Below are 13,510 nucleotides of genomic sequence, written 5' to 3'. Positions count from 1 at the left end.
CAGCTTTTGGTGTTCACGTTTCCCTTGTCTGTCTCTCTCTTGTCTTTTGTTGTTGTTCTCCGCTATACAGTAGCAAAGATGAGACTCCTTTTATCCTGGCAGCTTTCCAGTTAATCCTTCCCTCTCCCAATTAGTGATTAGTCTTGTATTAAGGATATCTTTCTTAACCAACCAAGGATTATTTTGTGATGGTTGCGAACCTTTCAGATTTGCGCAAGTAGTTTTCCTTTTACATTTCGAGGATGCCTTTCTCACTATGAGACAAGTCTATGCAGAAGCTGTTTTTACTGTCTGCTCTCTAGGTCTCGCCCTTTTGCTGCAAGTAAGCATTTTAAAACTTGACAATCTCCCAGAAGCCTTTAAATCTTGTCCATACTGAGCCTTATTTCCTAAGTTTTTCCACTTTACCATACTACAACAAAGGGTTCTAATAAAGCTAAATGTTAGTTTATGATAATTAGTTAGTTGTTAGTTTATAATAGCTGGATTTTAACAATTAGTACTCTGGTTAGTAACTTTTTGTAACCAAATAATCTTACATGGTGTAGGTACACCAACAGTGCTGTTAGGAAGGAAGTTCCAGGATTTTGACCCAGCGACAGTGAAGGAACAGCGATATAGTTCTGAGTCAGGATGGAGTGTGGCTTGGGGAACTTGCAGGTGGTGGTGTTCCCATGCATCTGCTGCCCTTGTCGTTCTAGTTGGTGGAGGTTATGGGTTTGGAAGGTGCTGTCGAAGGAGTTTTGATGAGTTGCTGCAGTGCATCTTGCAATTGGTACACACTGCTGCCTCTGTGTGTCGGTGGTGGAGGGAGCGATTGTTGAAGTGGTGGATGGGGTGCTAATCAAGTGGGCTGCTTTGTCATGGATGGTGTAGAGCTTCTTGAGTGTTGTTGGAGCTGCACCCATCCAGGCAAGTGGAGAGTATTCCATCACACTCCTGATTTGTGCCTTGTAGATGGTGGACAGGCATTGGCGAGATAGGTGAGTTACTCGCTGCAGAATTCCCAGCCTCTGACCTGCTGTTGTAGCCACAGCATTTATGTAGCTGGTCCAGTTCAGTTTCTGGACAATGGTAACCTCCAGGATGTTTTTAGTGGGGGGTTGAGCAATAGTAATGCCTTTGAACATCAAGGGAAGATGGTCATTGCCTGGCACTTGTGTGGCATGAATGTTACTTGCCACTTCGCAGCCCCAGCCTGGATATTGTCCAGGTCTTGCTGCATCTGGACACGAGCTGCTTCACTATCTGAGGAGTCGCTAATGGTGCTGAACATTGTGCAAACATTACTTCTGACCTTATGATGGAGGAAAGGTCATTGATGAAGTAGCTGAATATAGTTGGGCCTAGGACACTAACCTGAGGAACTCCTGCAGTGATGTCCTGGGACTGAGATGATTGGCCTGCAACAACCACAACTATCTTCCTTTGTGCTAGGTATGACTCCAACCAGCAGAGAGTTTTCCCCCGATTCCCATTGACTCCAGCTTTGCTGGAGCTCCTTGATGCCATATTCGGTCAAAAGCTGCCATGCTGTCAAGGGCAGTCACTCTCATCTCACCTCTTGAGTTCAGCTCTTTTGTCCATGTTTGGACCAAGGCTGTAGTGAGGTCAGGAGCTGAGTGGCCTTGGCAGATCCCAAACTGAGTGTCAGTGAGCAGGTTATTGCTGAGCAAGTGCCGCTTGATAGCCCTTTTGACGACCCCTTCAATCACCTTGCTGATCGACTGATAGAGCGGTAATTGGCCAAATGATGGCAATTGATTTTATTATTGCAGTGACGATTGTGTGTTACTCTTGTAAGAAAATAGTCAATCCTCCTTCAATTCCCATGTTTACTTCTTTATAACTTGATACCCAACTTTGTGAAGAAATGCACTGAAACATCACGAGTTCTGAAGAATGGCAACATTGAGATCTGATTTCTTCATAGAGCTCCAAAGATTGCAAATGGTGTATCATTAGATTAAGCTTTTCCAGTTTACCATACCACTTGTTGCAGTTTGGGCCGAAATCCAGAGCATTTTACCTGTGGCAAACCAAAGATAGCTTCAGATCTCTGATAGATGGCGAAACACTGTGCTGCCAGCCTAAAGATTTTAGGCCAAACAACAAATTGTTTATTATGAGAAAGAAATATGCACAGAAGCAAATTAAATCAGATCAGGTAGCGCTTCAGTGTCACTGGTACATTTAATTTTTTTTTAATCTAACAAAATTTATCAACAGTCTTAGAGTCCATGTTTTAAATTCATCTATTGTGTCAGCTATGGCTCAGTGGGCAGCTCTCCCACCTGTCAGAACATTGTGGGTTCAAGTCCTACTTTACAGACTTGAGCACATAATCCAACCTGACACATTAGTGTCACTACTCCTGGAGTGCTGCACTGTTGGAAGTGGCATTAAAACAGACTTCCGACATCTCAGGTGAATGTAAAGAGGTCCCATGACACTGTCAAAAAGTGGCAAGGAGATTCTCCCTGGTGTGCTGGCAAACCTTTATCCTTCAACGATTATCACTTCAAAAAAAAAAATCTGGTCACTTATTGCTGTTTGTGGGACCTTGGACTGAATTTAATGAGCCTGCTGCAGGAAGAGGGTCAATGTCCTACTGCATTTAGCCAAGGTGAGTGCTCCATACCAGTCACCTTCTTGAGGATTGCATATGAGTACGCAGGAGGTTGCGCGTCATGGGGAGGGTGGCAGCAGTGCGGCATTGCCTGAGTGCGTAGGGTTCTGTCTCTTCCTGACAGAAGCATGGATGTCTCTTGGCCACAGGCTACCTTCCTTCATAGCTCACCCCCCTTAACTCCTTTGACAGTGAGTGTCGGCATGAGAGACATCAGATTCCCCAGTAGGGGTTGAGGGGCTGAAATGAGCTGAACTGTCATGTTGATCTGTGTGCCATTCTCAACCATCTCCATCCTTCCTCTTGCAGGCTAAGAGGGCCCATAATAGGAGGGAGATGTCCCGGATAGGCAGAGGAATCCCAGATGTACGTCCACTGACCTCTGCCGAGGAAGAGGCCTTGGAGCTGGCAGGCACCCAAGGTGGCCGATCAGTAGGTGACCCTCCATAAGAGAGTGAGGATTGTCTCCTGTTGGCATGTGTATCAATGTTGGGGACCCATGTAATGTTTAGTAGGCATCAAGAGAACTGCAAAGCCTAATACTGCTATGTTTGTGTTCTCTCATGCAGGTAGCCATTCACAGGGAGACAGACGTCCACCTCTAAGGAGGAAGAAGACTCAGAGGATGCATAGACCTATGACTCGCTTGCACCCACCACCAGTGCAGCTACTTTCACCTTGGTGGGTACATGCATGGCTTTAGAATCTGGATCACAAGCTGGTGAGAGCACCACACGCACACAAGCAGCTGGCGGAGGCTGAGACAGCCAGGCCTCCGACAGTCAGAGAACTGTGGCTGGCCAGGCCTATGCTGGGCCCCAGGATGATGATGAGCCTCTGCTGTCGACAGCTAAAGGCATGCTGGAGTTGCAAAGAGGGATAAGGCGAAATCTGGCAGAGGTGCCAGAGGCCATGTGCAGCCTTGAGCGGACGATGGAGGAGTCCACCCATGCCATGACAGCTGCCATGTCTCAGGCATGTGGGCGCATAGCTTCCTCCATCAAGAGGTTGACAACCCTCATGGAGTGCCAGATCCTACAGATCCATGCGGACCTGCACACCATCGCTTTGGCCATGAGCTCGACACAGCAGTGTCAAGGTGAGAGCAGGAACAGGAGCCCAAATGATTCTGCAGCTCCTGGTCCTTCTCTGTTGAGCAGGGTGGCTCAGGAGAGCCTTCAAAGGGAGGAGGAGAGGCTGATGGCCACAACCTGGGTACTCCCAGTGTGGCACCTGGCTCCTTAGCCCCTCTGCCAGTGACCCCAGCTCCAGCAGCTGCCATGCCTGAGGAGGAGAGCCCTACACCAGTGCAGGACACTCCCAGGCAGCTGGGGCCTTCCAGGCCTCAGGCAGCCAGAGGACGCCTGCCAAAGTCAACACAGGCCAAAGGCATCCTGATCAGCAGCCTGCCTCCAGTCCAGCTGCTGCTGCCAGGAACACACCACGTAGGAGCACCGACAAACAGATTAAAAAGAGCACAAAGTGACACTGGGTTTCACGGATGCAGATTATACCTTTTGTGTTAAATAATTAAAAGATGCTTTGTTGAAACCTTTAGGCTTCATTGTTTGAAAGCCATGCGCCATTGTACCTTGATTGTGAAATGAAGACCTCATCCCTTAGGGCTATGCCAGTATGAATACAGCCCTCATTAACATACCACTGTGATGAGAGCCTCCATTAACAAATGCTCTCTCATGGGCATTAGTGCACATTTCCCATCCGCACTCGAGATGGGGACCACAAATGGAAAGGCTGCGACAGAGCTCAGGCATTAAGGTGAGATTTCAGTTCATTCTCTGGCTGGACACCAGGATGGCTGAAAATGATTTGTTGTGAGGTTCTCTTTCCTTCGCATGTTCCTCTACCTGTTTGGCCTCCTGCCTTGGTACGTGTGGATGTGCAAATTATGTCAGCGTGCTTGCTCATGGATCTCAGATCCATTCCTAAATGAAGGCCCAACCTGTTCCAGCTGTGTGTGATCACTGGTCGTGAAACCAGAGGCATGTTAGTGGCACCCACCGGTCACAGAATTGGCCATCGGACATAAAATTGCTTTTAATAATATTAAAATGCATTTAAATCAGCATCTAAGCAATTTAAAATAGGTTTGCGTCGCATTGCAGTGAGAGCACTGCCATTATGTTTTCCTGCCACTGACAAAATCTAGAACCAACATCATGATGCCGGATTTTGGAGCGGGTGGCAGCATTTCAATTCTCCAGATCCCCCCCCACCCCCAACGTCGCCAGCAATCCCACCTTTAAATCCAGCCCCTTGTGTGCAAATTGACTGCCACATTTCCTACATTACAAGTGACTACACTTCAAAAGTACTTAATTGGATATAAAGTGCTTTGGGGTGTCTTGAGATTGTGAAAGGCAGTATATAAAAGTTTTCCCTTTAAGCATGATGGAGGTCCACCTCATCTTAGCGATTTGGACATGTGGTGCTCTATAATGAATGAACAAAGGATATAGCAAAAACTAATTCTTTTTATTTTTGGTCCAAGCAGCACTTTTTATTCTGGATGCAGAAATCCCAGTCAAAGAAAAGCAAAAATGATAGAAGCTTGCATACATTAATAACATGTGGCATTTGCATTTTGCAGTAAATGCTGGTGCAATATTCACGTGATCAGCTTTTGGAAATTGAAGCTTTCTTTTGCGAGCCCAGCCATTCAGGATAGTGACTGAATTTGAAAGATTCCAACCTTAATCCTCTCCAGCCTGACAAGAAACCTGTGTTCCTTCAGTTCCGGCCTCTTATGCACCCTGGAGTTTCTTCGCCACACCATTAGCAGCTGTCCCTTCAGCTGTCTAGGCCCTAACCTCTGGCATTCCCTCCCTAATCCTCTCCATCTGTCTATCATCCTTTAAGATGCTCCTTAAAATCTACCTTTTCAACCAAACTTTTGGTCACCTGTCCTAATTGCTCATGTGGCTCACTTGTTAAACTTTCATCTGATACCGATCCTATGACGTGCTTGGGACATGTTGCTATCTTAAAGTCGCTATCCAAATGTAAATTGTTATTACAATCCTGCCATCATGATGCATACAAGTAAGAATTAAATCAATTTGTTGAGAGACTGTGACTGGTTCAATAAAAAACATAACTTTAATGAAGATGTTGCTCATTTAATTGCAAGAAGTCAAGTGGCAGTTTAGGAGCCCACACTACAATCCCTCTAGGTGTTCTCCTGCTCCCCTGACCAGTGCTGTTGTGTTTTTCACCCCCAGTTGTTGGAGACCAACACCAAACTGATGCTGACTGAGTCTCAACACCTGCATGAAGTACAAAAGTTAAAAGAGCAGATTGGCAATGGTGTGCCCAAAACTCAGTTGGCCCAATTGCAGCTGAAGCTAGCAGAGGAACAACAGACTGTGCAGCATCTCCAAGAACAGCTCAATGCCCAGAGTCAGGAAGCCAACAAATTGATGTGTGAACAACAGGTAAAGCACAAGTCCTGGACCACTACCAGATTTTTGGATTCAAATTAGACCCTGGTTTTCCTATCCTTACATGGTTTAAAAAGCTATTTCCATAAGTCCAATTTTGAGCAGTCCTCCATGCTCAGTAAGTGAAGAGTTCAGCTTTATGTCGGGAGTCTCTAGCAACATATCCAAAACTCCACTGGCTGTAGCCTAAGCAGCAATAACGTATTCATCTAGCACCTTTAATGTAGTAAATGTAGCCACGTAAGGAGATATTAGGTCAGATAATCAACAGCTTGGTCAGAGGGAGATTTTAAGGAGTGTCGAAAAGGAGTGAGATTTAGGGAAGAAATTCCAGAGCTTAGAGCTTTGGTAGCTGGAAGCAGAGTCGCCAATGGTAGAGTGATTTAAAATTGGGGATGTCCAGAAGGGTAGGATTGGAGGAGCACAGATATCATGGAGAGTTATGGGGCTGGAGAAAATTCGATTCACCCCTAGACAATGAATGTTTCTTCTGATACAAATTGCATCCTTTTCATTCCAAAGCCATCATTAATTTCCTGAGCCATTAACAGCTGAGGGTACAGCAGGAACTAATGGATACTAGCCAAGGGAATGAATGGCAGCTCTGGAACAGCATCAAGGAATGATAAGTATTCAAAGCTACATTCTGTTTGTGCAGGCTGGAATTGGAATCCTTCGCTGGAGCTGTGTAGGGTCCAACAACTTGCATCTATATACAGAGGCACTTTCTAATGCAGAACACCAAGGCACTTCACAGCAGCATAATCAGACGACAGTGACACCAAACCAAAGAAGGGGACAGTAGAAGGGGTGACCAAAAGCTTGGTTAAAGTACTCTGTTTTCAGGAGCATCTTAAAGGAGGAAAGGTTTAGGGAGAGTTCTTGAGCCTAGACAGCTGAAGATTCAGCTGTCACTGGTGGAGTGAGGAAATCAGGGATGCACGAGAGGCTTGAATTGGAATAGTGCAGAAAGATCTTGGGAGGGTTGTAGCACTGGAGCAGATTACAGAGATAGGGAAGAGAAAGGCCATTGAGGAATCCTAACGGGGGGGTGGGGAAGGGGGGCATGGGGTAGCGATGAAAATTTAAAAATTCAGGTATTGGACCAGGAATCAATTTCAGATTTAAGATAATTGTCATCTCCCAGAGGGGAGATAAGAATTTGTTTTTATGCAAGTTGTTATAATCTGGAATACACTTCCCGAAAGAGGGATGAAAGCAGATTCAATCATTTTCAAAAGGGAGTTGGGTATATACTTGAAAGGACTAATTGAATAGCTCTTTTAAAAAGCTGGTACAGGCAGGATGGGCCAAATGGCGGCCTCCTGTGCTGTATAATTCTAGAAATATCTGCTCAACTACATTTCCTACATCAATTTCCAATGTAAGAGTTTTGAAAATGTTTACATCTAATGTTGCCGCGTCTCTCTACCAAGAGAAATCACTGTTCCATTTCAGGAGGAGTACAAGAGACTTCTAAAGCGAATGGAGGAAAGAATGGAGGAAGTTGAACAGAAACTGAAAAGTGTACGAATGATGCTTCAAGAGAAGGTGAACCAGCTCAAGGAACAGGTAAGTAACTGCAGTGTACAGGGTTAACATGAAAATGTCGGTTCTGGCAGTCGTAAGCAACTGCCCATGATCTCTGGAGATGTGAGCAGAAATCTTCTTTGGCCTCCTTATCTCGAGAGACAAAGCGCCTGGAGGCGGTTAGTGGTGTGTGGAGCAGCGCCTGGAGTGGCTATAAAGGCCAATTCTAGAGTGACAGGCTCTTCCACAGGTGCTGCAGAAAAGTTTGTTTGTCGGGGCTGTTACACAGTTGGCTCTCCCCTTGCGCTTTTGTCTTTTCTCCTGCCAACTGCTAAGTCACTTCGACTCGCCACACTTTAGCCCCGCCTTTATGACTGCCAGCTCTGGCGAACGCTGGCAACTGACTCCCACGACTTGTGATCAATGAGCAGAAATAGACTAAGATATAAGGTATGCATTTTCTTTCCTATGCAGTGTGTATCAGAATTACACGCCTCCGATAATTTTAAATGCAGCATTTACAGGCTTAAATAAGGTTATTCATCTTCTGATGATGCTTCTGGCTTTGTTGCAGCTTTACAGAGGGGTTTTTCATTGAAACATCTTTTGGGTACACCTATTTCTCATCTATTAAAATCATACTCTGCTGTAATAAAGTCAGGTATTTGGATGGTGTGTGGATTATAATTGCGACAAGTGCACTATTTATTAAGAATTGGCTGCTTGTTTGGCAATGCCTTGATTTTTAAAATGCTCATCCGTTTTCAAATCCCTCTTTGAGCTCACCCCTTCCTTTCTCTGTAACCTCTTCCAGCCCCAGCAACTTCATCTCTGTGCTTCCCCAATTCTGACCTTTTGCACATTCCAAAATTTCATGTGCCTTCATCTGTCAAGGGTCTAAGCTCTGGAATTTCCTCCTAACACTTATTCTTTAAGACACTCCTTAAAACCTACCACTTTGATCAAGCTTTTGGTTGCCCTAATATCACCTTATGTGGCTTTAGGGCAAATTTAGTCTCATACCGCTCCTGTGAAGCATCTTGGGACATTTTACGGTGTTAAAGGTGCTATATAAATGTAAGTATTTGTATGTGAGGAACTGATTTGCCGCCTTTGCCTGCAGTTTGCCAAGAATGCCAAGTCTGACCTGATGTTGAAGGACCTGTATGTGGAGAATGCCCAGCTGATGAAAGCGTTACAGATTACAGAGCAGCGGCAGAAGGGCGCTGAGAAAAAGAACTTCTTGCTGGACGAGAAAATTGCAGCTTTGAACAGACTGTTAAGAAAAATTGCTCCAGCCTCTATCTCCTAACTGTGTCTGACCATCACCGCTTCCAATACCATTTAAAGAAAAACAGTGGCACTTAAAAAATAAATTATATATAGTGCTTCATTCCAATGCAATTATCCCATGAAAGATCAGAATCAAAATAATTGACTGAAAAATCAAGTTCTGTCTTGGTATTCTGTTGAGATTTTTTCTCAATCTTGCAATGCTCACCCCTTTTTTTCCCAGAGAGGAAAGGGACCTATACAACCTCCTTTTATCTCTTCTCTCCTGAAGGCAGTGACCTGTACTAAAGGGAAACCCAGTACAGAGATGGATTAAAATGTGGGATGGGAGGGGGAAAAGCATCAATTTAATTTCACTGCCAATCGATTAGCTGTTTGTGCTTGCATGTTTTTCATTCTTAGAACTCTCCTCTCAGTTCGTTTTTATGCTGGAAGCAGAAGAGACTATGGAAAATAATTGCTAACTTCTGCCTCAGACCTATCTATACCTCAATGTTAGTGTTTCTAATCTGCCCACTCACCTCACCCCAGCTCCCTTTCTCTCCCTACAGTTTCACAAACAGGAGACTGAGAAAAGAAAAAGTGAAGGAAGTCAAAATGGAGTGTAGATGTGAGCGGGATACAGCTAGAAATTGAGGTGGGGAAATGGAATGAGGAAGCATAATGTAGACTGGGAGATGGACGCACTGTTTAATCATGATTCCATCTGACAATCGGAAGCAATCGACTTGCTGGTTGTGAACTAAAAATACAGCTCATTTCTCCAAATCATTGGATGCTCCCAATTTAGGCACTTTTGTGCTGGGTAGAACATCTGTTTATACATTTACAATGCAGATTACCAATTTTCCCAGTCAGTAAACTACATGAAGATGCTTTACCCCTAACCTTGAAAGAGACCTGACTCCGATGAGATTTCCTACAGCAATTATGATGATGGTACCTCAACAGATTTACCAATAAGCGTTTCACTAATGTCCCCAATACAGAACCCCATGGGGAATTTAAGCAGATATATGAAATGGTGCATATTCTCTGAGCTCCTTTAATTCTGATGTTTTCCAGTGAATAATTGTATTGTGAACTTTTTTCATTTGCTAAATTTACTGTCATTGGCTTCATCTTGTATTTGAGATCTTATGTTGTAATTTCCATGATTTTTTTTTCTAAAGTAGTTGTATAATGTATAAAATGGAGTTTTGATATGAAACTGTATGTACAAATGTTCAATTATTTGAAGATAAGACATTTTGTAAATGCTGACCTGCTGTGCAGAAACACAAATGTTTTATTTAACTGACTTTGATACCATTTTGATAAACTTTTTATAAAATGTAAAAAATATATTATGCACACTGATTTAATTATATTGATTGGAATTAAAATGTATTGTTTAGCTAAAGCTTCAATATTCACTTATTCACTTACTTCTCCCCTGCTCTACGGATGCAGGCTTGGTGAGGAGAGAAGTTCTAGATATTTCTGCAATCCCACTGTAGCTTATACACATCAGTACAACCAGCGCCATAAGACGATTGCTAAGTTGTATGAACATGCTTCGCAAATATCCATATTCCTTGGCTTTAACATGTAACTGTAGTGACTGACGAGACCAACTAGTCTGTGAAGCAGCACTTAAACTGCAAATCACTGAGCAGCAGTTTTTTATTCCAATGCCCAATTTGTCTAAAACCTACAAGGCTTCTGATTTCAGAGCTTTCCTCAAACACGTCTCATAACCTTTCTATGCAAACTACTTATAAAGGAGAATCCATGTGCTTTAAGCTAACAGCCAAGGAATTTTTCAACTTGCCATCAAGTTAGCAAAGCTGATGTACACAGCTAAATCATATTTAAGTCAACAAGATACAGACAATATATGTCAAAGTGACAGTCTAAGCAAGCTAAAGTAACCTACAAAAGACAACAGTTCTTTTCTTTAAACTGGCATTCTCAGGATAGCACATGTTCCAAGATTCCTTGACGAATTAACTGTTCACATTTCCACCTGGGCATAAAATGCTGCAAGAAAACAAAAGAACTTAGATTAATGATTTTAGAAGTGTTTACTTTTCTTGTGGTGGGAGAAAATGAGAAAGAGAATGTGAACCAAATCCTTGGATTTTCTCATGATGAATATTTTGGTTCTTATCTCAGTCTACAGTAAACATGAAAGGCAATCTGCCTTTAATTGCCAAGGCACACCCTTTTGGTGACTGTAGCCAATCAGGAACACCAGAAATAGTGAAGCTAGGTCACAAACACTAAATCGGAAGAATCAAAAGTAGATAGATAGGGACCTCTAGTGGTAAAAATTGAGTTTTTGGAATAAACAAAAAAATCTTAATTGTGAGACTCATTACAATGAAAGTAATCTGTAAATTTTATAATATAGAGTTGTTAGAATGACAGTGGTCACAAGTGCAAATCCCTCTTGCTGGAGCAGTGGAGGATGTTCATGTTGAGATGGATCAGGAAGAGATTCAACTGTGATCTGCCCGGTCAATATTTATGATTACTAGATGCCAGAAAGAATAATACGTTCCATTCCCTACACTGATGTATTTGGGTGACCCTTCTTTCTTATCAAGGTGATGCATTTTAAGCAGAGTGGTAGAAAATGGAAGTCGCCTTCATACATGTTCTGACACAATTAACATTTGTCTTAAATACTTTTTAAATGCAAACCATGGACCCTCTTATTCTGAAAACTACATCTGGTGGGAAAGGAATTTACAGAGCAAGGTTTGCAGAAAGTAGTCAAGTCTTACCTGGCTGTTTTTTTTCAGAAGCACAGTAGTACCATCATCAATTTCATATTCTCCGTAATCTTTCAAACATCTCACCTACAGGAGGGGAAGAAAATTCACAAAACAAATCACAACAGTAGCTTGTATTTATATATGGCCTTCAACATTGTAAAAGGTCCCAAAGCACTGCACGGGAGTGATTACCAATGTTCAACACCGAACCACATAAGGAGACGTTAGGACAGCTAACCAACAGCTTAGTTAAAGTGGTAGGTTTTAAAGAGTGCCTTAAAAAAGAAAAAAAAAGGTAGAAAGGTTCATAGAAAGAATTCCTGAACTTAGAGCCTAAGCAGCTGAAGACACATCTGCTAATGGTGGGGTGAAGGAAATCAGGGACGCACAAGAGGTCAGAATTGGAGGAATGCAGAGTTCTCAGAGGACTGAAGGGAGTGAGAGAGAGAGGCCATGAACCATGAAAGAATTTGAACACAGTGAAGCTAGACTAGGCCCACATAGGTCAGTGAGCTCAGAGCTGATAGATGAAAGTTAATGTTCTGCATGTTCTCCTGTTCCTTGTTCATTGAATTAGCTTTTCTTACAAAAAAAATTCTAAAAAGGAAACAAAATTTGTCAACCAATGGCTGCCTAAAATCATTCCTTACCCTGTATGCATAATGGAAAAAAATTGCATAAAATAAAATACTCTGGCACTACACAGTAATAGTTCACAACTGCTTGGTGAGTTATCGATTTTTACCACAAGCCTGGCAGTATGCATTCATAGAGTTATACAGCAGAGAAACAGGTCCTTCGGCCCATCTTGTCTGTGCCGGCCATCAAGCACCTATCTATTCTAATCCCATTTTCCAGCACTTGGCCCATAGCTTTGTATGCTATGGTGTTTCAAGTGCTCATCTAAATACTTCTTAAATGTTGTGCAGGTTCCTGCCTCTACCACCCCTTCAGGCAGTGCGTTCCAGATTCCAACCACCCTCTGGGTGAAAAAAAGTTTTCCTCAAATCCCCTCTAAACCTCCTGCCCCTTACCTTAAATCTATGCCCCCTGGTTATTGACACCTTCTCTAAGGGAAAAAGTTTCTTCCTAGCTATGCCCCTCATAATTTTGTATACCTCAGTCAGGTCCTCCCCTCAGCCTTCTCTGCTCTAAGGAAAACAACCCTAGCCTTTTCAGTCTCTCTTCATAGCTGAAATGCTCCAGCCCAGGCAATATCCAGGTGACTCTCCTCTGCATCCTCTCCAGTGCAATCACATCCTTCCTATAGTGTGGCAACCACAACTGTACACAGTATTTCAGCTTTGGCCTAACTAGAGTTTTATACAGCCCCATCATAACCTCCCTGCTCCTACATTCTATGCCTCGGCTAATAAAGGCAAGTATCCCATATGCCTTCCTAACCACCATATTTACCTGTGCTGATGCCTTCAGTGATCTATGGACAAGTATACCAAGGTCCTTCTGCACTTCCTAGGGTCCTACCATCCATTGTATATTCCCTTGCTTTGTTAGTCCCCCCAAAATGCATCACCTCACACTTCTCAGGATTAAATTCCATTTGTCACTGTTCTGCCCATCTTACCAGCCCATCTATATCATCCTGTAATCTAAGGCTTTCCTCCTCACTATTTACGACACCACCAATTTTTGTGTCATCTGCGAACTTACTGATCATATCTCCTATATTCACATCTAAATCATTTATGTACACTACCAATAGCAAGGGTCCCAGCACCAATCCCTGCGGTACACCACTGGTCACAAGCTTCCAATCACAAAAACAACCCTCGAACATCACCCTCTGTCTCCTGTCACTAAGCCAATTTTGGATC

The 13,510-nt window shown here is 43.2% G+C and overlaps 2 protein-coding genes across 2 annotated transcripts in view; one reads left to right on the top strand and one right to left on the bottom strand.

Annotated features, from left to right (window-relative positions):
• Positions 1 to 10,285, top strand: part of ninl (ninein-like) — a 145,368-nt gene extending 135,083 nt beyond the window's left edge. Inside the window, exons 26-28 of the mRNA XM_068045670.1 lie at positions 5,872 to 6,084; positions 7,549 to 7,662; positions 8,744 to 10,285. Coding sequence (XP_067901771.1) covers positions 5,872 to 6,084; positions 7,549 to 7,662; positions 8,744 to 8,932 — 516 coding nt within the window. The 3' untranslated portion in view covers positions 8,933 to 10,285. The remainder of the gene's footprint in view (positions 1 to 5,871; positions 6,085 to 7,548; positions 7,663 to 8,743) is intronic.
• gins1 (GINS complex subunit 1 (Psf1 homolog)) overlaps positions 5,117 to 13,510 on the bottom strand; it is a 28,208-nt gene continuing 19,814 nt past the window's right edge. The window contains exons 6-7 of the mRNA XM_068044526.1: positions 11,685 to 11,759; positions 5,117 to 10,935 (exon numbers count right to left, since the gene is read on the bottom strand). Coding sequence (XP_067900627.1) covers positions 10,867 to 10,935; positions 11,685 to 11,759 — 144 coding nt within the window. The 3' untranslated portion in view covers positions 5,117 to 10,866. The remainder of the gene's footprint in view (positions 10,936 to 11,684; positions 11,760 to 13,510) is intronic.

The sequence above is a fragment of the Heterodontus francisci genome, chromosome 13, assembly GCF_036365525.1.
Source record: "Heterodontus francisci isolate sHetFra1 chromosome 13, sHetFra1.hap1, whole genome shotgun sequence".
Taxonomy (NCBI): Eukaryota; Metazoa; Chordata; class Chondrichthyes; order Heterodontiformes; family Heterodontidae; genus Heterodontus; species Heterodontus francisci.
The sequence above is the reverse complement of the archived record's forward strand: the minus strand, read 5'-3'. Positions and strand labels throughout refer to the sequence as shown.